We start from the raw sequence: 24,703 nt of genomic DNA on the forward strand, positions 1-24,703 counted from the left end.
TAGTCGTGTTATAATCATCAAGGTATGACCTTTATTTGCACTACTAAGAAAAAAATTAAAAAAGGGGCGGGCTTAATTAATTCCTTAATTAATAATTTACCCGTTGAATTACATTTACCCGGATATCGATATTGCGGTCCCGGAACTCGTTTACAAAAGAGGCTTGCTCGGGGCGATAAAGGAATTAATCTATTAGATGAAGCCTGCAAAGAACACGATATAGCTTATTCAAAATCGAATAATCTCGGTGATCGTCACGTTGCCGACAAAACGTTGCAACAAAAAGCGTGGGAAAGGTTTCGATCAAAAGACGCCACCGTTGGAGAGAAAACAGCCGCTCTTACTATAGCTGGTATTATGAAAGGTAAAAGAACATTAGATATGGGTATGAAAAAACGTCACATGAAAAAACGAGCCTCTGCCTTGTCTTTTAACGCCGCCATTCGATTAGCTAAAAAACGTATAGGGGGTAAAATCAATTCAAATTTAAAAGCAAGCGTTCAGCGTGCTATGAAAGTTTTGAAGAAGAAGAGTATTAGACCACCCAAGCATCGCATTTTACCTATACCCAAAACCGGTGGACTTGTTCCTCTAATTCCACTCTTTGCTGCATTGGGAGCATTGGGTTCTTTGGGAGGTGGAGCTGCGGCTGTTGCAAAAGCGGTAACAAATGCAAACAATGCTGCAAAACAACTAGAAGAAAGCAAACGACATAATCAAGTAATGGAAGCGGCAGTAATAGGAAAAGGAATATATATAAAACCTCATAAAAAAGGTCTAGGCCTTTATCTAAATCCATACCAAAAAAACTTCCAATAAAGCTACCACGTCGCCCTTTAACCGATCGCGATCTATCGAAATATACCGGGAAGTTAAAAATACCACATTTTAGAGGAATTTTTATGAGAGATTGTTTACCAAAGTCAATACATCGTTACGAAAGTGGTATAATAAATCTAGATGATGAAAACAGCGTGGGTACGCATTGGACAGCGTACGTTAAGCGAGGCAACACTATTTCATATTTTGATAGTCTAGGGCGTGTAAAACCTCCTCACGAGGTGATACATTATTTTCGGAGCGATGGTAGCGAAAACACTATTACATACAACTTCAACCAATTACAACTTCTTAATACTTATAATTGCGGTCATTTAGTATTGAGTTTTTTATACAATAACACATCGTTATTAAGTCAGTAACATCTATATCGTTAAGGTGAAATGTCTTATACCTTTACATTTACGGGTACAACGTCGACCTTAAGCGCCTTTTTTCGCCCTCCTATATTACTTGAAGAGGAATATGTAATGGGACTAACCAACTTTGAAACTTACAATAGTATTCATAACGTCACATCTAAAAACAATAAAGTAAAATTTGGAGAAAAAACTATTACAATACCACCGGGTTGCTACGAAATAACTGATATTAATAATTACATAAATTCTCAAATTGAACGAACGGCTGGAGATTATGTCGAGCTTCAAGCTAATAACAACACCATGCAATCAGTTCTTAAAGCCAGTCAACCAATTGATTTTGCGATAAAAGATTCAATAGGAGAACTTTTAGGGTTCGGTACAGAAACGCTTAGTTCACGTGTTACTCACACTTCTCGTAATCCAATTAACATTCTAAAAATTAATTCGTTGTTAATTGACTGTAGTATTACTACGGGAAACTTTAAAAATGGTGTACCGGCTCATACAATCCACCAGTTTTTTCCTAGTGTGCCCGCGGGATATAAAATAATCGAGCGACCTCTTAGTGTAATTTATTTACCTATTAACGTTTCCACACTTTCCAACATTACGCTTAAAATACTCGATCAAGATGGTGACGCTGTTAATTTCAACGGAGAAGTGATCACGATAGGATTACATTTGAGGAAAAAACATGGTGAACCGCTATAGTTCTTGTGCGTGCAAGTGTGACAAGGATTACCCCAAACCCTGTTATAAAAAGCGTCAACCTCGTTCTTTTTGGACCAGTAAGCGTAGTTCGCTTCAACAATTAACAGCTGCCAACAAGTCCTATTTGCGAAGTCTCGGTTTCACCGTTATACAATGAGCGTCTTGAACGTTAACGAATCGGTTCGTGTTGACAACGCTATTATCAACTCGGAACTTCATACTCATCAACCTTATACCACACGATTTGGAAACAATGACGAAATTCGGATTCCTATTCAAGAAGACATGTGCACCTTACCTTCTCAAAGTCACCTCTATATTGAGGGAAAATTGTTGCGACAAGATAACACGGTATCATTAGGAGCCCGTTTCATTAACAATGGAATCGCATTTTTATTTAGCGAAATTCGTTACGAGATGAACGGCGTTGTGGTCGATTCTATTAGTAAGGTAGGGTTGACCACCACCATGAAGGGTTTAATATCTCTTACACCAAATGATGCTGCGAGATATGAAAATTCTGGATGGTTTCCCACAACCAATAGTACAATTGTAAGCCCTACGGGACATTTTAACGTTTGCCTTCCTTTGGGAATGCTCCTCGGATTTGCGGAAGATTATCGAAAAGTCGTGCTAAATATACGACAAGAACTCGTATTAATACGCAGCAATTCAGATACAGACGCCGTGTATTCTGCAACTGCCGACGAGGCTTTGAAGGTTGACATTGAAAAAATTTATTGGAAAGTACCCCATATATTGCCGGCGCTTGCAGAGGAATTAGCACTCACTAAGTACATTGACAAAAATATAAACACCCAAGTTGCGTTTAGGAGTTGGGAAACTCACGTTTATCCAGCTCTTCCACAGACCGATAAACACACGTGGGCAATAAAAACGGCCACTAGCTTAGAAACTCCTAGATACATTATATTAGGATTTCAAACGGGGAGAGATGGTAAAGTCAATCAAGACATGAGTAAATTCGACCAATGTGGTATTGAAAATGTTCGTGTATTTCTTAATACGGAACGTTACCCATACGATAATCTGAATATTAATTACTTAAATAACCGATACGCCAGTTTGTATGAAATGTACGCAGCATTTCAATCGTCCTACTACGAAACTGAAGGTCAACCTTTGCTAACCCCTGACCAGTTCAAACAAAATGCACCGTTAATAGTAATAGATTGCTCACATCAAAAAGATTCTTTGAACTCGAAAGCTGTCGTGCTTCGAGTAGAATTCGACACGTCGGCCAACGTTGCCGCTAATACCACAGCGATGTGTTTGATTCTTCACGATAAGGTTTTTACTTACAATGCATTAACCAAAGCAGTTAGACAACTGTAGCTATAAAAGATTCACCGTTTAATGATTCTACGTTAGTACCATGGTTGTCATAGTAGATATACAAGGTTTCTATACTTCTGCGAAACACTTCACCCCTAAAGAATTAGCAGTGTACGATGGGAATCAGATAGCTCACTTTGTCTTTAAACCACCTTTTCCTTGGACCGGTTTGGATGCCACCTATCAACGACAGGCACACTACTTGATTCACAATCATCATTTTATTCGATGGGATGAAGGTTACACACAGGTATTCTTGTTTCCGAAAATACTTCGCGAAACGATACGTACATCGGATGACGTCTACGTTAAAGGTAAGGAGAAAGCTGATTACATTAGAACCATTCTCAAGAAACCAGTTTTTGAAATTGAAGAACAACCAGCTGTCCCTTTACTAGAAGCGTCTTGCAAATATCACACGCAATCATTATGTCATTGCGCTTTATCTAATGTTTATCACTTGTATAACAACTATGTAATCCATTAATCAAAAATTGACTATTTAATAAAAACATTTCTTTTTTATATATATATTTTTTTTCTATATATTTGCCCTCACATACAAAATAAATTACAATGAAACGTTATGAAACATGAAAATACAAAAAAAATATTAACAACATTATAAAGCAGGTGAAAATACAAAACATTTAAGCACCCTTACGTTACAAATTAAGCATATTAAGGTATGTATTTAGTAAATGAGTGGATTGTGGGTGATAATATACACCGAAGTTAAATGGTAAGTATGCTGGAGTGTGGTGGTGAAAATACAAAAAAAAAAGGTAATTAAAAAATATTAACAACATTATAAAGCAGGTGAAAATATTAACAACATTATAAAGCAGGTGAAAATACAAAACATTTAAGTATGTATTTAGTAAATGAGTGGATTATGGGTGATAATATACACCGAAGTTAAATGGTGATTGGTAAGTATGCTGGAGTGTGGTGGTAACTGGGAAGTATGATGTGAATAAGCGAATATGTACAAAATTATGATGTGCTTTCAAAAGCTTTAATCAATCCATCTAAAAGTTCGTCACTTATGTCCATTGAGTCATCATCATATAAAACGTTAGGATTTTGAAGTATATTGTCAAGATCGATATAGTTTTCATACCTACGAATATCCCTATGACCCCACGCTAACGTATCACAAGTGTTGGGTATTACGAAACGTTTGTCATCATACGAACTTAGTCCGATTTTATTTACTAATTCAGTGTATATATCATGCAAAGTTGATTTAAAAACCAACATTTTGCAAAAAACTTTTTTATCCGTTTGTTCAGCTACACATTTATAATCGAATTCGCTCAAATCTTTTTTAATGGTAATTTTTTTCACACCTTTCGCTTTCTTAATTACGTCATCCTCAGTTTTTACACAATACGATTTCGCACCCGCACCATAAAATAGATGAATAGCTTTACCCGCATATTCGTCTTTCATTTTGCCAACTATAGAAGGAGTTGTGATTACGCCGTGTAGATTATTTTTATAATTAGAGGTATCGTATTCGTTTAAATTGTTTCTCATATGTTCATACAAGTCGTGAGTTTTAACCTCCAAAATAAACGAATCGGTGTCAGTATACAACAATGAAACATTTTTTCCATAATGGGCGCGTAAAATGTCATAGAAGAAACGATACATTACTATTTTAGAAACGTCTAGAATGGTAAACCCCACATAAATTGGTTTGTTATAAACTACTGAAACTTTTGACATTTCAACTGCAAATAAAGTATGACTGAATTGGGTAAATTTTTTAAAGTGAGGCTGCGTTATGAAACTTTCTAATCCACGACGTCGACCGTAATTTTCCCAGTGTGTTAACAATTTCAGTATTTTTCGTTTATCCACATTCTCCATAGTCTTACCAAATACGCCATTGTTCATTAACTTGAAGAAATCTTTTTCGAAACTATTCGTAGCTTTATTCCGCATTCTCGTATTTAAATCGATGTAGTCGCGTAACCACGGTTTTTGATTGAACTTAAGAATGCGATGAACATGTGTGAGTACGAGTCCATGTTTTAAACATTGTTTCAAATTTCGATAATGAATTACATATTTTGATTTATCGTATAAATTTGGAATTAATTTCGTTTGTTTGTACTTCGCTCTAGGGGGCAAAATATTTTCTGGGCAAAATGGTAAATCGTTGTGGGTAGAATGTAGTTCTAGTGGGTAATGCAGATCAACTTCCAAAATATATCCGACGTCGGATTCGTCTGATATATCGTGAACGTTAAATTTTTCAATATCTGCGCGAGTTAACCAAGAAAACCCGTCAACTGGTAGATATTCTCGCATTGAATTTCCATATAAGTTCGTCGCATCTAAGTACTGAATAAAGACCTTGGCCTGATTAGAATCATAACCAGGCACAAACTCATTATTAGCGCACGACTTTCTTTTAATACAAGTGCTAACACCACCACGAATTCCCTTTTTAATCATGTGGTACATGTCCATGTCCGTCAGTAATTCTAATTTTACTCGTGTAAATTTTAGCATAGCATCCCAAGTTAATCCTGGGGTAGTTACGTAATGAGCGGCATCTACTCCGTACACGTTCATACATAGAGATCTAAAATTTTGAAACACATCCGCTAAAAGTAATACGTCCGTTTTGAGATAAAGGTCCGAATAATCCCCTAATGTCTTACAATTAAATACGTTCCAGATGCGTACCACCCTCTCGTATTCATCGCGTGATATATGTTCTTGGGTCATATCGTTATAAAATTTTGTATGAGAAGGTATATCTTTCTCGTCTAATTTTGACATACAATCTACATATGAATAAGGAAAGCAAACTTTCTTTCGGAGAAGTTGAAATTTATTAGAATCATTAAAAAATTTTCTTATCTCTGCGCACTGTTCCGAAGTTAAATTTGTGGATAGTTTATCTAACGACGTAGGCATAAAGCGAAAACTATCTATAAATCGTAATTTCATATACTTTCGTTCCTTTTTACCCGATTCCAAATCTACTTCATCTACTAGAACCCGTTTACTGAAAGTGATGTACTTTTCTGTACTTGTAGGAATAACGTCAATGTCTTCGGTATCTGCTCCTAGCTCTTTAACGAACAAATGGGAATCGTATCCGCTAAGATTATGGAACACGACCGGTATAAAGTTTGGAATTTTATAATTTAGATTACACGTTGCGTGCGCGCTGCCGCGATATTTACCGGTAATGTGACAATGATCTTTAACTTTGGGATTCGTGGAATCGTTATCAAACGGGTTTTGGCAAATAAAACATGTTCGGCTTTCATCATACATTCGCAATTCATCTTCTGAAAGAGGTTCCATGGGACGAACGTTTAGCAAATATTCGCGATATATATTTTTAATATCGTTTTGTAGTCGCGTAATAAATATTTGTGCCGCATTTTCACCTCGATACGTTTCCAATCGTGACCATTCGTCATTATACGACGATTTAATATAATAACAAAACGAATACGGTGTGTGTTTACATGTTTTTATCGTAAAAGATTTTTTGGGGTCTGGTTCGGCGGTATCTAGAGGTTGTAAAATTGACTCAAAATCTGCATAAATAACAAAAGGTAGTAGCATTTGCTTTTGAAAATTCGTAAAGGTAAGAAGATTTTCGGGACGCATATTACCGGTTTTGTCAAGTTTTAGGGTTGTGGTTGGTAGTATAGTAGACGTGTGATTGCAATCTTGCATTTGATGTTTTTTTAGTTGTTGTTCAGTACGAAAATAATTAATGCACCCGTCACAAAAATGCGTTGCTCCATTACGTTGACTTATTTGCTTGCTAACTAACCGCGAAAAATTGTTTATGTATGTATAGTGAGTGTTACCTGCCTTATTACTAATTAATAACATGTTTACGTGATTAATTTTTTTTGACTTACTGTAATACAGCGGTCCTATTACTTGAATCTCTTGCTTTCCATCTTTATAGACGCACTCAATCCCATAAACATTAACGGAAATTTTAGGGTTGTTAGCCTCAAACGTGGGTATTGACGACAACGGTACTGGAAATTGGATACCGTCCCAATTAAATATTTTTAAAATATCTGGATATGATTCTTTGCGTTGCGGTTTCCCCGTAGGATGAATCAACGCCGATGCGAGCGTCCATCCGAAGCACATCTGGTCGTTGTTGTCAACGTTGATAATAGCCTTTCTTCTTTTAAGAGAAGGAGGTAAATCAATATATGACGACGCTTTTATCGGATTAAATTGTAGGAAGTTGCATTCCAAGTATAATAAATCTACTAACACCCATCCTGAAATGCACAAATATGTAAAATAAAATTACTGAAATTATTATTTACCGGAATCGCGGCCTTGAAATTCCGATTCTTTTCTGCTTAAAATTTCAACCACTTGTTCCACGTATTCTTCCAAATTAGTGCCCAGAGTTGTAATTGCATATTTGGTTTGAAATGATTTAATTTCGACCTTTTCTTCCAATAAATACATTCCAAACAGTTCAAAATTGGTTTTTAGCGATGGGTACGTCTGTAACTGTTTGTTACATACTTTTAATACTTTGTTTTTTACATCTTCCATAAATGATTTCACTTCATTATGTTTACCAACTGGTGATATTCTAAAACTCATTATTTTCTTCTCAAATGAGGATCTAATAATTTCAATTTGGTCATCTATCACTAAACAAGCATTCGATTTATGTCTGTTACTACGCAAATGTCCTTGATAACCAGATCTTGCCACATCTTCAGAACATTGTGCGCAATGCACTGTAGGTACTCGCACCGGTGAGTCATCGGTCGATATTTTAACCTTTTTTAGGGTCGGTGGATCCAGACGTGCTCCAGTTGTACACGATACGCGTTGATGTCTTTTTAAGTTATCTTTGCGCGAAAATGCTCGACCACATTCACATTTGACTAAAATTTAGGTGTACATTATCACACAATATGGTTACAAAAAAAAACAACTATATTAGTAAGTAAAAACTAAGGGGTAGAATAAAAGATTAGATCTAAGGAAACTACACATCAGTCAATGAATACTTTAAAGCGTTAACGCTTTAAAGTATTCACTGTCCGGTGACGGGAATCGTGGACCCTGTGTAGCAACGTCACCGGGAGGGGATGGAAAGGTTGGTATGTAGTATGGGAAAAATAAAGATTAATAGAGAAACTTTCATTTTAAATGTTCTAATAAAGTACTAAAATCCTCATAATTTAAATGTCTTTTCAGTAGTTCTTTCGTTTCATCCGACACGTTTAAACTCTGACAAACTGTTTCTCTTTGTAGTCCTAAGCGCTTGTATCTCGCGTTCAAACGTTCGTACGCGTGCACGTTGGACAATAACTTGTTCATCATTCGACAGCGCGCACGATTCACGTGTATTACATCACTATTTAAGAGAAACAACTGTTCAAGTTTATCATCAATATTGTCTGGTAACAAAATCCTCGAGGAAACGTGTCGTTTTACATCCGCTACATTAGGAGGGGAATTACGGTGGATAGGGTAAGTTAGAGGGGGTGAACTTGGACGACTTCGTTTGGGATTAGGTTCTCCCCATTCGCTATCAAATTGAGTGGCAAGAGCAACGCACTCTTTCACTTCAACGTCGTCTAGTAAATCACCATCATTTACATTCACACACGTTTGCTCTTCCACTTTTGTTGATACCGCATCGGTTGCACCTTTATCTAGATAAACATGCGTAGATTGGGGGGATGGAATAGGAGAAAGGCATTCTAATAATCTATGGTACCATTCGGGTGGTTCAGGACTACTTGTGGATGTATTTTTGGGATCGAAACCGTCTCTATTGTTTGAATCGTTTATCGGAATAAAAGAAATATCTTGCAGTATTTTAGTTTGTTCAAGCATTACACATTTATTAACTTGAATAATAAACTTACCAGGAACACGATCACTATTCACAGCACTAGTAGACGGGTGGGATTGTTCAGCGCGCGACATGTTGAAGTATGCGTCTCTTATGAAAGTGCACTTCTTATATACGTTTTTCCTCTCCCATTAGTGTCGCTTTTACCGCCTGGGGCACTACAAGTACTGCACCTTTTTGCAAAGAAAAAAAAAAAAAAAAAAAAAAAAAAAAAAATTTGCGCAAAACCCCCGTTTAATAACACGTTGTCTCTCGCACGAATAATCATGTGTTTCGACAATGTATCGCCTGACTACGCGTGTTATGATAAACGATTGCTAACTTATAATAATTGGAGCGGAATTCCATCACCCACATCTTTGGCAAGTGTAGGATTTTTCTTTACGAAATATGGTGACGAAGTAGAATGTTTTCATTGTAAAGTGCGACTTAACAAATGGGAACGTCAAGATAATCCCCTACGGGAGCACCTCCGATGGTCAACCAACTGCGTCTTTGCGAAAATCCTTCAGAACAAATCTAACAATACGCCTCCACCCAATACAGATGTGTGTGGTATATATACTACACAAGGATGAAATTTCCACAAATATTTTTTTGTATTGTCGTTTATAATTATAAATTGCTCTTAATTATTGTAATGACTGACAACAACATCTAATAAATGATTAATTTACTTTTGGTATTTTTTTCTTTTGGTAGTAACCAGGGATACATTTTCTATGTAAGAGGAGTAATGATTGTGACCTTGATCTAAATGAGGAGGAGGAGCTTTCAGAACTGGAGGGGGGAACGGGGTAATCTGACCTTGACCTAAATGAGGAGGAGGCCTCAGAACTGGAGGGGGGAACGGGGTAATCTGACCTTGACCTAAATGAGGAGGAGGCCCCAGAACTCTCCAACTATACCTACTAATGAAGAACTTGCAGCTCTTGAAGAAAACAAGACATGGGAATTGACCGTAAAGCCACCTGATAAACACATAATCGACAGTAAATGGGTTTTTAAAGTGAAACGTACACCGGAGGGAAATATTTCTCGTTTCAAATCTAGGCTATGTGCGAGAGGGTTTTCTCAAATTGAAGGTGTAGATTTTAAAGAAACTTTTTCCCCAACTACAAGATACGAGTCAATTAGAATTTTACTTTCTTTAGCAGCGAAGTACGATTACGAAATCATTCAGTTTGATGTTAAGACAGCATTCTTATATGGCGAACTCGATGAAGAAATTTATATGTCGCCACCTAATGGTGCAAACACCAATCCAAACTTAGTCTGTAAATTGAAGAAATCGCTGTATGGTCTGAAACAATCCCCAAGATGTTGGAACCGTAAATTTAACAGCACTCTTAAAAACTTCAATTTTCAACAATGCACAGCTGATCAATGTGTATATAAAGGGCAAGTAGATGGTAAAAGAGTACTGTTAATTCTTTTTGTGGATGATGGTCTAATAATCGGTGAAGATAAATTAATTCTAAATTCGATTATAGAAAAACTAAAACAAGAATTCAAGATCGTGCTTGGAGATTTAAACTATTATGTAGGTTTAGAAATCGAACGTGATCGAAAGAACAAATCTCTCTTTATTCATCAAAGGCATTACATTAAGGAGATAATTAGACGATTTAATTTGGAAGATGCAAAATCGGTGAGTGTTCCTACAAATTCTAATAATATTTTGAAGGCAGTTACACCGGAAAGTAAACAAAATGGAAAAATCCCATATAGAGAAGCAGTGGGAGCACTAATGTTTGCAGCTATCGTCAGTAGGCCTGATATAATGTATTCATTGGGTATGGTGAGTCGATATTTAAATAACTACGATACAGCACACTGGAATGCAGTAAAACAAATAATTAGATATCTGAAAGGTACTCAAGATTATGGAATACTGTATAAAGGAGGCGATTCAAAATTAATCGGTTACTCGGATGCAGATTTTGCTGGTGATCCCGATACCAGGAGGTCTACTGCATCAGGATATATTTTCATTCTAAATAGCGGTGCTATTACCTGGAGTAGCCAACGTCAACCGACAGTGTCGCTTTCTACTACAGAATCTGAGTATGTTGCAGCCGCTAATGCTACAAAAGAAGTGTTATGGTTACGCAGTTTTTTAAATGAGATTGGCGAAGATGTAACAAGTGCAACACCTTTATTAGTTGACAACCAAAGTGCAATACGTTTAATTAAAAATCCAGAGTTTCATAAACGAACCAAACATATTGACACAAAATACCATTTTATCCGTGAACAGTGTACTGGGTATAAAATTTGTGTTGAATATGTGGAAAGTGCTAAACAGTTAGCGGATATTATGACTAAACCTTTAAACAAAAAGAGGCATGAATTGTTACGAGAACAATTTGGTGTTAAATTTAAAAATGTTTAGTGATGTGTCGATGTGTGTAATGTAATTATGGAAACTTTATTATTCAGTTTAATATTGTGATTTTGATATTGATAAGGAAAGGCAGATTTTAGTGGGAGTGTTGAGATATTTGAAAATGCCTGCTTTCCTTAACACCTTGATTTAGTAGTAATGAAAAAGCAGGGAGTTGTTTTTAGTTGCTATGTATAGTTAGTTGTAGTAACACAAAATTGCTGATTGAATCTGTTTCATTTTAGTCATTACATTTTTCCATATTTTTGCTCATTCGTGTTCATTAAAGTGTTTTCTACTTTCCTTGACTATCGCTTCTTAAAAGAACTCCAAAAAGATTAACCTTCATTGCTTTACTGTTTATTAAGACTCTGGTAAATAGATACCTACACGTGGGATGTAAAATTAGAACATTACTATTTGTATCGTAAAACTTCTTTGTTCACCAATACAGGCTCCAGTATTGCCCAAGTTTCTCATTGTTTAAAAATTTGAAAATAAACATAAATATTTTCGCATATGGGGAGCAAAGGTGAGGTAAAGAATTTACGTTTAAGCTGATGCTTTTTTTAAAAGATAATCAATCAAATAAATGTGTTTTTCGTCGACCTCTTTATAACAACATGAATTACTCCTTAGCGTGCTCCTTAGTTACGGGTGTAGCAATGAAGCTCATTAATGGTTAGCAACGTTAGCAACCGGGGGTAAATACACAACAGCTTGATTTTTAATCGAATAATTTTATTTTTACAGGAAAGTTTTGTCGCAGCGGAAAAAACTAGAGATCAAAAGTGCGATAAAATCGCGACAGCTTTAGCTGGAACGATTTTAGTATGTGCTTTTGATAGAGAATCGATTAATTTTAGGAATTTGCATATTAATTTTGTTTGAAGTAATTTTAATATTCCTATAGGAATCGATTAATCATTACCACTTCCATGAAATAGATTTTGTATTGTTTTTATTGATAACAATTAAATCCAAACAAAGGATTTTGGTTATTTTGCTTCATTGATGGGGAAAATATTGCATTTAATTTTAGTGAAACCATTCCTTTAGTTGGGTTAAAGGTTTGTTTAGCATTGAGCGATATGTGTATATTTTGAACAGGAAAATTTACCATTCATTTATTATGTGGTGAAGATAAATTTTAGATAAGTATCAAATTTAGCCAATGTCAATACACGTGATCACGTTTGCATTTTGTATTTATTTTAATGAACCACACCGATGTTCTAAGTCCAATAACTTGGCCAGAAAAATTGAACTTGATCGATCACATGTGTATTTATTAGAGTTCAATCAAATTAAATTGGATTTCAGATTGTAAGACGAGATAAGAGACCAAACCTCCGTAAGGTGTGGGATTTAAAAACATTTTTATTACTGGGCTAGCCGTGGGTCAAATAAAATCAATTGCCATAATAAAAAATTTTTCCAGTGCCGACTTCTAATTGTTCATTTCAGACGATATCTTGTTAATTGCTATAGGTTTGATGGTGATCAGCAGTGCAGTTAATTATAAAAACATTCGAAAGTGACACTTGGTCAGACTCCTGTCTCTCTCACAACTCTTGGCTTATAAAAAAAAGCGCGCGCTTTTGAAGAATTAGTCCAAAACCTTTTCAATCCCTTCGAATAAGAATGAGCCGAGGGTGGGCCTTTGCACGTCACTGACAGAATAGAACACCAATTTTTGGTATATTTAATGAGAAAAATATTAGAGACTTGTGCCCAGAACAAGTTGATCTATGGACTTGTGGTAGGTAAACTTTTGTAGAACTGGATATGCTGCGATCAACGATGCCAAAGGTTTTTGTTTAATATTTGACATTGACGTTCGAATTTTTTGTTGGCAGTTCTCACCTTTCGTTATTCATTATCGGTAGTCGCTTTCAACAGAATTGTGGTGTGTCTGAAGTGCTTTTAGTCGAAATGCATAACCATTTACATAGTAAAGCTAAGGAATGGGAGGCTAGTTTCATCCATTATTTTGAAATGGACTATGAAGATTGTGATCCTTTATTTCCATTGGGAAGATAGAGGAGTGTATCCTTATATAAAAGCAACTTTGTTCATATTTTTATTTTAGCGTTCGTAGACGTTACCATAGTATAATCCTTCATCACTAGATACTCAACTCCTTTTGGAAATACATACCGATTTTTTCAGCGTAGCATTTACGTATATGCGTTGTGGTAATGTCCCAACAACAACTTTTGGTATCTGAAAAAACCGTATATTCGTTCAAAGGGTTCCCTCCTACTGCATAAATTTGTTGTTACTATTTGCCTTATAACGTGAACTGTTGTTTGGAGAAAACAAAATGAAACGTGGGTAGATTTGTTCGTCGTTGGACTCCTTATCTGTCGCATTCCTCCAAATCCCACCCAGATTTACGCAGGCTCACCAATAAAGCTCTAACGAGCCTCCGTACGTACAGAGAATTTTATAGGGTAGAAAAAATGCACAATCTAAATTATATAGATACGGAATTATAATCTTGTGTGTGTGAATTTTTGTTTATGCATTGTAAGGAAATCAATTATTTCATTTATGTATAACCCGGTTTTTTATTTAACCGTAAGACACGTTGATACAGTCACCCGCAGACTGGTATCTCGGATACATCTGTAACATTGCGTCTTATGGAGCCGTTCACACACGCATACTTCTCGCATACAGTACCGGCGACTAAATTTCGGTTTCCCGCTAGGTCCAGTCGCCCGGAGATTTTACGACTTTAGGGAACTGATGGGCTATTGGTTCATATGGAACTCTTTACAGGAGGATACCTTTTCATTAGCAACCGGTCAGTGCTGTTCGTCACCTCCGCCCGAAGAAACAAAATAGTCATAAAATGGAGCGCACCTTTGATGTATTGTATAGTAAAATGGCTTCTGCAACGTCAATTTTATCAGGTGTGGTGTGACTTTACAGAAACCCGCCCGCCACTGCACTGAAAATCGAAGTACCTCACTGCGTAAGGCTGGAATTCTGATGACAAAGATACAGTATTTCGCATACAGTACCACCGTGTAAAAGAGCTCTAAGGAAGCTAAAAGGTAACTGGAAATATAAAGTAAAAATCGCGGTTTAGAAATACAATTCTATTTCAGATGCAAATAGAGTAAATAAATAAATACTGCACTATGTGTGCATATTTAGGGTGAGATAAATGAATCAGATCATTGTAATAAGGTAAGAACAAAGAGATCCGAGTTAAATACGTCTATCGCAACCCAAAGTTAAATGACAAATAATGAGACAGGAGGCTTTAAGCGGCGTTACATGGGGCGAACCTGCGCCGCGTTGTCGCAAAGCGCGAGGTGCAATTTTAAGTCAATCAGTCCTCTGAATGGATCCCGAAGACTGAAATTAATCCAATAGCGAAAATCATATCGATCGAGCCACCGTCATGCTGCGGACGAAGGTTTTCGCAGCATTTCGAAGAAAGAAAACAAGAAGCTTGAACATATCCACGGCGTACCAGGATGCCAGAAGCGGCGTAGGTAGGTGCGGATAGCGCCGATCCTGACGAACGGAGTTAGGTCAGAGCCGGGACGTGATGACATGCGGTGGCGACGTCTTGAGCCAAAGCGACCAGCCTCAGTTGCTTATGTAGGGAAGGTAGGCTTGCCCAGGCACAAGTGGTTTTTGCTGGCCCTTGGTGGTGCTTATTAACAATTCGTCGAGGCGTCCGGCGTTGCGGCGAATGGGGCGTTTGCTGGTAGTGGGGTCCTTCCCTGGCGTTCCTAACAACGGCGGGAAGTCTATAGTCGGTCCGTGCATAGTACAGCTGGATGCAAGATAACTCTCCTTGTGAGTGAAAGCCGTGACCCGAACTCGTCTAGAACTGGTGGTGCACAAACGATAAAGGTATTTAGGAACAATCGATGCGAAGTATGTTTTGCGAATCAATGTTTCTTAACTATTTGCTGTACAGGATTGTTACGCTTCAAACCCCATTTACTAATTATGTTATTCTATTGCAGCAAGAACATACCTTAAAGAAAATAAGAACCGTTTCATAATTTAATAAAGATTATTGACTTATTATTTATCCCTTTACCTTTTTCCTTAAGAGGCCAGGAGAGAATTACTAACTGATAGCTATCGGGCGCACATTATACATAATTCCATAACAAGAACCACCCGTAATTTAATTAAGGTATGCGAAGATTAGCCAGAGGTAGGATGGAGTAGAAGAGGTATTTGTAACATCCGTTACAAAATGACACCCAAAAACGGGGCTTACGTATTAGAGTGTTCTGGAGAAGCGATGAAAATAACGGGAAGGACACACAAACAGGAATTGATGCTTCACTTGACCTTCACTGTGGAATACTGTTTGTTGAAATCTAAGAACCTCGTGCGTTGCCGGATGTTTCTACTATCGTTCTGTATTTTAGTTCAAAAAGGTATTTGGGCATTTGCTTTTATGCTTTCAGAGAAATGTATGTATCTGTGCCACTAAATTACATTCCCAACAGTTTCTTTTTGAATCAAACAGCATAGATAAAAAAGGTTTTGTATAATATAAAAATCTATAAAAGTATAATCACATGTAAAATTTTGAGAGTGTGACGTCATTCCAGCATTGTTACAGACTCTCTATTAGCTTCAGAAGCTTCTTGCGATACGACCGATGTCTGAGACTGATTAGGGCGAAGAAAAGGAAGGATGCGCAGACGAAGTTGTTCAAGGAAGAGGAAGCGGGTGTGCAGAAGGAAAAGCAGTTCTTTTCCTTCAGCACACCCGCTTCCTCTTCCTTGAACAACTTCGTCTGCGCATCCTTCTTTTTCTTCGTTTGCAAGTACGCCTCTTTATTTTCCGTTTGCATTTGCGTCGTCTCTTCTGTAACTTACATCTGAGCTTCCTTCGCCCAGGTTTACACTTAGTTCGAAAGGGCTTAGCAGCCCTTCCGGCCTGTGCTGCTCTGCACTGGTACTTTCTTCTGCGAAATTCACTCATGTTGCACCACCGGCGAGCTCCTTCGAGCGTCAGCTTGCATGAAAGCCACGTGGGGTATTTCTTACGCAGCTCTTGTAAGAAATTTAAAAAGGGATTTTTCGAAAAGCGGGAGTTTTTTCGTCTTTTGCAGATTACGTTTGTGCCCTTCTCTCTACGTCTACGTCTTCTACATGCCATAATTTCGGAATAAAATTCTCTGAAAGGTCAAACTAAAATTTTGAAGTTAACAAAACAATCTTGTTTGATACGTTAGTAACGCCCAGACGACTACGTAGTTTCACAAATTTCCTATGCAACTAACAAAGTTTGTCTATGGTTACCACTTTATTTTCCAAGGAGACGTAAAATGGTCGGCGAAATACTGACATTCATCACGTCGATCTTTCAGAGAAATGTACAAAAATTCGAAAAGTGAAATATCACGTCCAAATTGGTGTTCGCAGTTCATAGCTTTTCAAGCAAGGTACGGCCATTTTCTGTTGCTGAAACGCTCATAGTTCTTACACTTTTTATTTCTCTTTTGGAATTACAGATATGTAATTCGGAAAATGTTTTGTCGAATGTTAAATTACAACAGAGAAAATTTTGAAGTTAAAACTGACATATAAGTGTGTTGCTTGGCAACTTTGGCAAATGACATTTGTTAAATGATTGCCATGAGTGAAGTTGTCAGAAAGCGTTAAATTTGAACTAAACCAGAAGAACATTTAGCCAACAATAATTGGTGCCGAATAATATTCAACAAGACTATTTCGCGAAACCAAATAACTAAAATGACATTGCTCATTTTACAAAGTAAGGTAACTGTTATTTGTGGATATGCTACAGGTAAGAGCTTTGCCATTTAAAAGACAGCCGTTACTATGTAATTTTGCCACTAGTTTAAGGTCTGGCAAATGAATGTCGTTTTTGCGATCCGTATGAAGACGTTAATAAGTTTTTCAACTTTATTGTATACAGCCATCACGACAAGTAATCTTCAATAAGAAGAGTAGCGCCCAATTTACAGTTGCCACCATTGGTTTCATCAAGCAGTAAAGCAAAATAGAACCAATGTGCTCAGCTACAACTTTTTAGCCATATCTACCATTTTTACAAAGGTTTCGCATTTAAGGCCACGGAAAGAGAGTTGTAAACATTTTCCTATTTCAACTGCTCCGCACATACCTATTTCCGACTCTTATGAAGGCAAATTATTATGAGCATTGGTTATTGCTTTTTTTTCCTTTTTAAGCATGGCCGAAGAACTGTGGATGCTATCTCATGCATCTCCCCTTTCTTGGAGAACATATTAATAACATGGTTTCGAGAAATAAAACTTAATGGCAGAACGCAAACCAGATCCACGAGGGCGGCCGTGTGCTGCTGGGCTGAATCAACTCTTAAGATTTAATAATAAAATAATATGCATTGTTGGGTGAAGGGGGGTCGTACTAAGATACATTTTTGGACATGAACCTATATTTTTGGAACTGATAAACCAGATTCGATAGCATTAAAGTCTTTATGTCAATAATATGCGCGTGAATCGGGATGTAGAAACACAAGGAGACACTGTTACTGAAATCATCGATGAAGGATCTATTCGACACCTGAATATCTACCAACTTTTGTGCAGAGTATTGTGTCAAGACCGAAAACTGGTCGACTTCGGGGAAGACCTCTTGGGTCACCTTACGTCTTTAAAAAGTGCAATATATTGTAACGGAAATGCTCCAGACGTGACGTCGCCTTTAGCGCTCTGGAATTTTCTACGCGTATTCTAGAATATTCGGGACTTACATTGCTTGCGTGTATAAATGGTTGCGGCCGAACATCGCGGCAGTCTACTATCGAACGAGATCGAGCACGGAAATATAAATTGCGAAGTGTGTGTGATATAATAATCGATATAAATTGTACGGTTTTTATAGTGTTTTAGTTTTGTTTAATAAATATTGATATAAATCGAACCCGAATTTATAAATCACGTTACATTGGTGTCAGAAGTGGGATTAATTAAATTAATTAAAAGTAAGATTAAATTAAGTGCTTGTGCTTGTGTATGCCTGTAACAAGATCTGCTGCCGCTAAAATGGAAGAAACGATGCTCAATTTGACCCAGCAAATCCAAAATGGCCAACAGGTGTTGCAACAAGAAATGAAAAGCAACCAAGAGAAGTTGGAAGAAAATTCTAGAAATTTTGAAGAAAATTCTAGAAATATTCAAGAGAAGTTCGAGAAAATGGAAGTAAATTCTAGAAAGATTAATGAAGAAAATTCTAGAAATATTCAAGAGAAGTTGGAAGAAAATTCTAGAAATTTTGAAGAGAAATTCGAGAAAATGGAAGAAAATTCTAGAAATATTCAAGAGAAGTTCGAGAAGATGGAGGAAAATTCTAGAAAGATTAATGAAGAAAATTCTAGAAATATTCAAGAGAAGTTTGAGAAGTTCGAAGAAAATTCTAGAAAGATTAATGAAGAAAATTATAGAAATATTCAAGAAAAGTTCGAAGAAAATTCTAGACATTTTGAAGAGAAGTTCGAGAAAATGGAAGAAAATTCTAGAAATATTCAAGAGAAATTCGAGAAGATGGAGGAAAATTCTAGAAAGATTATCGAAGAAGTTGAAGAAAAAGTTGAAGATAGAATTACGGAAGTTTCCAAAACATTTAAAGCAACATTCGTTGAGATTGAGCACAAGTATGAAGAGCTGCGCGAGCAATTCTTGCGACTGACTACGGAAGAGCGTACTAGTAGTGCCCCAGATGAATTACTGATGGACCGTCTCCTTGAGGTGCCACAGTCTACTCATTACAAGAAGGTCGACCCAGAAACAAATACGAGAGTAGAAGGCGACGTTCAGCAAGCCCGAATAAAGCCACCTACTTTTGATGGTAAGATTCCTTGGACCACGTACGTTCGACAGTTTGAAGCAGCGGCTGCGGCAAATAAATGGACTCTTCAAGACAAAACTACAGCCCTGATTCTTGCTCTGAGAGGAGATGCTCTGGATGTGTTGCGGACTATCCCCGAGGATGAACAGAACTTCCAACAAATAGTAGCGCGACTCGAAATGCGATATGGCGATAAACACCTTCAGCAAGTTTACTATGCCCAAGTCAAGAACCGAATACAGAAACCTGGAGAAAGTTTGCAGGAACTTGAAGCGGACATCGCTAGACTGATTCGATTGGCATACCCTACGGCACCGGAGAGCTTTCTTGATCAACTGGCTGTACAAACATTTATCGATGCCGTTCGTGAGGGAGATGCCCAGCAGGCTTTGAGACTGGCTAGGCACGACAAAATTGAAAAAGCTTTGGCCCATGCGTTAGAATTCGAAGCCGCCAAGAAAGCTAGTCATGGAAGTGCGCGAGTACGTATGGTGGAACCTCGCAGTGACAGCCGGGTAAGAACCATCGAAGAGGAAGGTGGCTCTGAAAGTTTTGAAGAAAAGGTCAGTAAAGTAGTGGAAGAAAAGGTCAGTAAAGTAGTGGAAGAAAAGGTCAGTAAAGTAATGGAAGAAAAGGTCAATAAAGCAATACAGTCACTGTCAAAGAAACGTGAACCACGATGTTGGAATTGCGGCGAGATTGGACACGTTCGCCGCAACTGCCAAAAACCAATACAGCAGTCGGAAAACTAAGAAAGGTCGACAGGAAGGGGCTATCGTCGACCTGCAGAAACAAAGCCCCCGATCTTCACTGTAAACGTCGTCTGGAAAAGTTCTGAGTCTGTACATCGACGGCCGAGTTAATGGAGAAGACAGATCCTTGCTGGTAGACACAGGTGCAACAAGAACTATTGCAAGACCAGAGTTATTGAAGAATCATGCTCGGATCTCATCTTCGACCGTGCAGTTAAAAACAGCAACTGGTGAAAGAATAAAAACGCACGGAGAAATACAAATGTCTGTCACCATCGGAAAGACCACCATCAATCACCAGGTGCTAATTGCTGATATTTCTGATCAATTCATCTTGGGGATGGATCTTCTTAAGAAATTCGGAGCTGTGTTAGACGTGAAGAAGGGCGTGTTAAAGGTCGGCGATGAAGAACTCCCTTTCCATGAAGACAAAGAAGATGTCATCCGCCTGTTAACCACTCATGACGTCATTATACCCGGACTTAGTGAAAAAATTATAATGACCACTTTAGATGGATACTGTCGCCAGGGAAGCCTACGGATAGTCGAAGCACTAAACCAAAAGGAATTTCTAGTGGCTAGGGCTCTGGTAAAAGTTCAAAATGACGTTCCGATTCGAATTATGAATTTGAAAGATAGTCCTGTTAAGCTAAGCAAACGAACTGCAGTTGGACAGTGTGTGCCCATCTCGGCTATTCGCTCTGTGAAATCGGAAAATCTATCTAAAGGAAAGTATCCAAGAGAGCTGATAGATATGGTCATTAAAAACACTCCAGATTTGGACAATAGACAACGACAGAAGGTGAAAAATATGCTTGTGGAATTCCGAGATGTGTTCGCGGTAGACGACCAGGACAAGGGCAAGACAAGCATAGTCACCCATAAAATAAATACTGGCAATTCCCAACCGATTAGACAACAGCCAAGGCGACTCCCCTTGGCTAAACGAGACGAAGCTGAGGAGATTATCAGAGACATGAGAAAGCCATCGAATAGTCCTTGGTCATCACCGATAGTGCTTGTAAAGAAGAAGGATGGCTCCACAAGATTTTGCGTTGACTACCGTCTATTAAATTCGGTCACCAAGAAAGATAGCTATCCGCTGCCAAGAATAGACGACACCTTGGACACTCTATCTGGAGCCCAATGGTTTTCCACACTCGACCTAAAGAGTGGTTATTGGCAAGTGGGGATGGAATCGACAGACCGAGAGAAGACCGCGTTTTCTATAGGCTTTGGACTTTGGCAATTCACAGTAATGCCTTTCGGATTGTGTAATGCCCCAGCGACGTTTGAGAGACTTATGGAAGCAGTTCTAAGGGGACTAACGTGGCAGACATGTCTGGTATATTTGGATGATGTAATTGTCGTAGGAAAAACTTTTGAAGAACACCTAAAGAACCTGAGAGAGGTGTTTGGACGATTACGAGAGGCCAATCTAAAACTAAGTCCCAAGAAATGCTTTATGTTAAAAAAAGAAGTTAAATATTTGGGGCACATCGTATCTCGTGATGGTGTTACAGCTGACCCAGAGAAGATTATAGCGATTCAAGAGTGGCCGATTCCTGAGAACAAGCACGAGATTCGAAGTTTCCTCGGTTTATGCACCTATTATAGACGATTCGTGAAAGGATTTGCCAACATTGCCAAACCATTAATAAAGTTGACAGAAGAAGGCAATGAGTACGAATGGAGTGAAGACTGTCAAAGAGCTTTCGAACATCTCCGGCAAGCTCTTACTAGCGCACCTATCCTTGCGGCTACCCCAGAAATGAAGGAAAGTTTGTACTAGATACCGATGCCAGTAACACCGCCATTGGAGCTGTTCTCTCTCAATTGCAAGACGGACAGGAAAGAGTCATTGCCTATTTCAACAAAGTACTGTCGAAACCCGAGAGGAATTATTGTGTGACTAGGCGAGAGCTCCTGGGTGTGGTAAAGGCATGCGAACATTTCCATAAGTACCTTTACGACCGCAAGTTCCTGATAAGGACAGATCATGCAGCGCTAAAGTGGCTCTTGCAGTTCCGAAACCCAGAAGGACAGGTGGCAAGATGGTTAGAACGTCTTCAGGAATATGACTACGACATTGAACACAGGGCTGGAAAAGTTCACAATAATGCAGACGCTTTGTCAAGAAGACCGTGCAAAGACAACTGCACACATTGTTCTAAAATAGAAGACAAGATTGGCCATCTGCGACGAACAACTGTAGAGAGTGAGGAATGGAAGCCAAGCGAAATCAAAACGGCCCAAGAAAACGACCCAAGTATAAAAACTGTTCTGAATTGGATGCGCCACGGACAAAGAACAGGCTGGCAAGACATTAGTGCCACAAGTCCTGAAGTAAAGAGTTATTGGGGCCAATGGAATAGCCTGACTCTGAAAGACAACCTGTTGTATAGGACCCTTGAAAGTGAAGATGGCACAGAATCGACGCTGCAATTAGTAGTACCTAGAAGCAAAGTGTCGGAAGTATTGCGAAAATTGCATGACGGCGCTTCCGGAGGACACTTTGGTATTACGAAAACGTTGCAAAGGGTACGTGAGCGATTCTATTGGTCAACCGTAAAGAAGATGTCCGGCGATGGTGTCAAAAATGTGAGTTATGTGCTACTGGAAACGGACCAGTTTCCAAGAAGAAGGCACCCATGAGGCAGTATAACGTTGGTAGTCCGATAGAACGAGTTGCTATCGATATCGCAGGACCGTTTCCCGAGACAGATGGCGGAAATAAATATATCCTAGTCGCTATGGATTATTTCACAAAGTGGACTGAAGCTTACGCCATTCCAAACCAAGAGGCAGCAACAGTTGCAGAAGTGTTGGTAAAGGAGTTCTTTACACGTTTTGGTCTTCCTATAGAAATCCATTCAGACCAAGGAAGGAACTTTGAATCGGCTTTGTTCCAAGATGTTTGTCGATTGGTAGGAGCCAATAAAACCAGAACAACACCTTTGCATCCTCAGTCAGATGGAATGGTGAAGAGAATGAATCGAACGATGGGTAAATATCTTTCAAAAGTCGTGGCAGAACATCAGAAAAATTGGGACCAGTACCTCCACCTGTTCCTTATGGCATATCGATCAGCCGTCAACGAGACCACGGGTCAGACTCCTGCCTGCCTTATGTTGGGTCGTGAACTACGCCTTCCATGTGACCTCGAGTTTGGGCGTAAACCCCATGAAGAATATGTCGCAGGTGAAAATTATGTTGACCAACTAAAGACGAAGATGAACGATATTCACGACTTGGCTAGAAGTCATATTCAGATTGCCAGCGATCGCATGAAAAATCAATACAACCTCCGCTCGGTCAATGAAACTTTTGAAGCTGGAGATCTGGTATGGCTGCACAATCCACAGAGACGAAGGGGTCTTTCTCCCAAGCTACAAAGACAATGGGAAGGTCCATATGAGGTGATCAAGAAAATAAATGACGTGATATATCGTATCAGAATGAACCACCGGAAACCGAAAGTTGTCCACATTAATCGACTCGCACGATATGCCGGATCCAACAACAACGAAGAAGTTAGAGGGATTCGAGAAGAGGAACGCAGCTTTGGGATCGAGCCAAACTTTAACGATTTTATGTCAAATTACGCCCAGCGGAAGAAAGCTCGATTTGGCGTTACTCAGGAAATTTATCAAAATATTTTTGAGCTTCCGGTTAACGTTTCCATCGCCCATTGTGTCGCCGAAGACCTTCGCATGGGTAAAGGTATAGCTTCCGTATTCCGGAAAAGATTTGGAAGAATAGACGAGTTGATAAAGCAAAGACCACGAGTGGGTAAAGTACTGCGCTTGGAAGATAGTCAACGCTCTTTGTTCTACTTGGTTTCAAAGAAAACGTCAGAAGGCAAACCCACCTATGAAAACCTCTGGTCTGCTTTAAAAAACTTAAAGAAACTCATGGCATACTATGACATAAATAGCTTGGCGATTCCGAAGATTGGATGTGGTTTAGATGGGTTGGACTGGAAGATAGTGCGAACCATGATCGAAGTGATTTTTAGAAACACTAGCGTTCGAATTACAGTATGCTGCTTCAACCCACAGGGGACGACCCTCCGCACAACTGTGGACTGTTACTTTTTCAAGAAAGGTGTTTGTCGAGCAGGCTCTGACTGCAGATTCCGACACGAGGCATTAAAAAGTAATACTAACGCAGTTTCTGAACGAGACGTCCAGAATTAAGAAGGGGGCAGTGTAACGGAAATGCTCCAGACATGACGTCGCCTTTGGCGCTCTGGAATTTTCTACGCGCGCGATTATTCGAGAATGTACTAGACTTACATTGCTTGCGTGTATAAATGGTTGCGCACCGAACATCGCGGCAGTCTACTACCGAACGAGTACGGACGAAACATCGAGCGCGGAAATATAAATTGCGAAGTGTGTGTGATATAAATAATCGATATAAATTGTACGGTTTTTATAGTGTTTTAGTTTTGTTTAATAAATATTGATATAAATCGAACCCGAATTTATAAATCACGTTACAATATCAATAAGTATTATGTGCTTTCTAACAAATGCCAAGTCCCT

General features: G+C 38.5%; 2 protein-coding genes and 1 long non-coding RNA gene across 4 annotated transcripts; 2 read left to right on the forward strand and 1 right to left on the reverse strand.

The window, feature by feature from the left end:
• Positions 1-2,069: 2,069 nt before the first annotated feature.
• LOC116172709 lies at positions 2,070-3,272 on the forward strand. The gene has a single exon (XM_031489969.1). The coding sequence runs from the start codon at positions 2,070-2,072 to the stop codon at positions 3,270-3,272; it is 1,203 nt and encodes a 400-aa protein (XP_031345829.1).
• Positions 3,273-3,887: 615 nt separating this feature from the next.
• LOC116172280 lies at positions 3,888-8,378 on the reverse strand. The gene is made up of 2 exons (XM_031489461.1): positions 7,607-8,378; positions 3,888-7,558 (listed from the first exon to the last, which is right to left on the reverse strand). Exons 1-2 carry the CDS (start codon positions 7,893-7,895, stop codon positions 4,269-4,271), a joined length of 3,579 nt encoding a protein of 1,192 aa, XP_031345321.1. The 5' UTR covers positions 7,896-8,378; the 3' UTR covers positions 3,888-4,268.
• A 4,939-nt stretch (positions 8,379-13,317) lies between these two features.
• Positions 13,318-16,072, forward strand: LOC116172315. Of its 2 annotated transcripts, none has more exons than XR_004145622.1 (3): positions 13,318-14,616; positions 14,671-15,430; positions 15,547-16,072. It is a non-coding gene; the product is annotated as an uncharacterized LOC116172315 (long non-coding RNA). The 2 variants fall into 2 exon arrangements; XR_004145623.1 differs by having other exon boundaries at positions 13,318-13,984; positions 14,268-14,616; positions 14,671-16,072.
• The last annotated feature ends 8,631 nt before the right edge of the window (positions 16,073-24,703 follow it).

This window comes from Photinus pyralis, unplaced genomic scaffold, assembly GCF_008802855.1.
Source record: "Photinus pyralis isolate 1611_PpyrPB1 unplaced genomic scaffold, Ppyr1.3 Ppyr1.4_LG5, whole genome shotgun sequence".
Classification (NCBI taxonomy): domain Eukaryota; kingdom Metazoa; phylum Arthropoda; class Insecta; order Coleoptera; family Lampyridae; genus Photinus; species Photinus pyralis.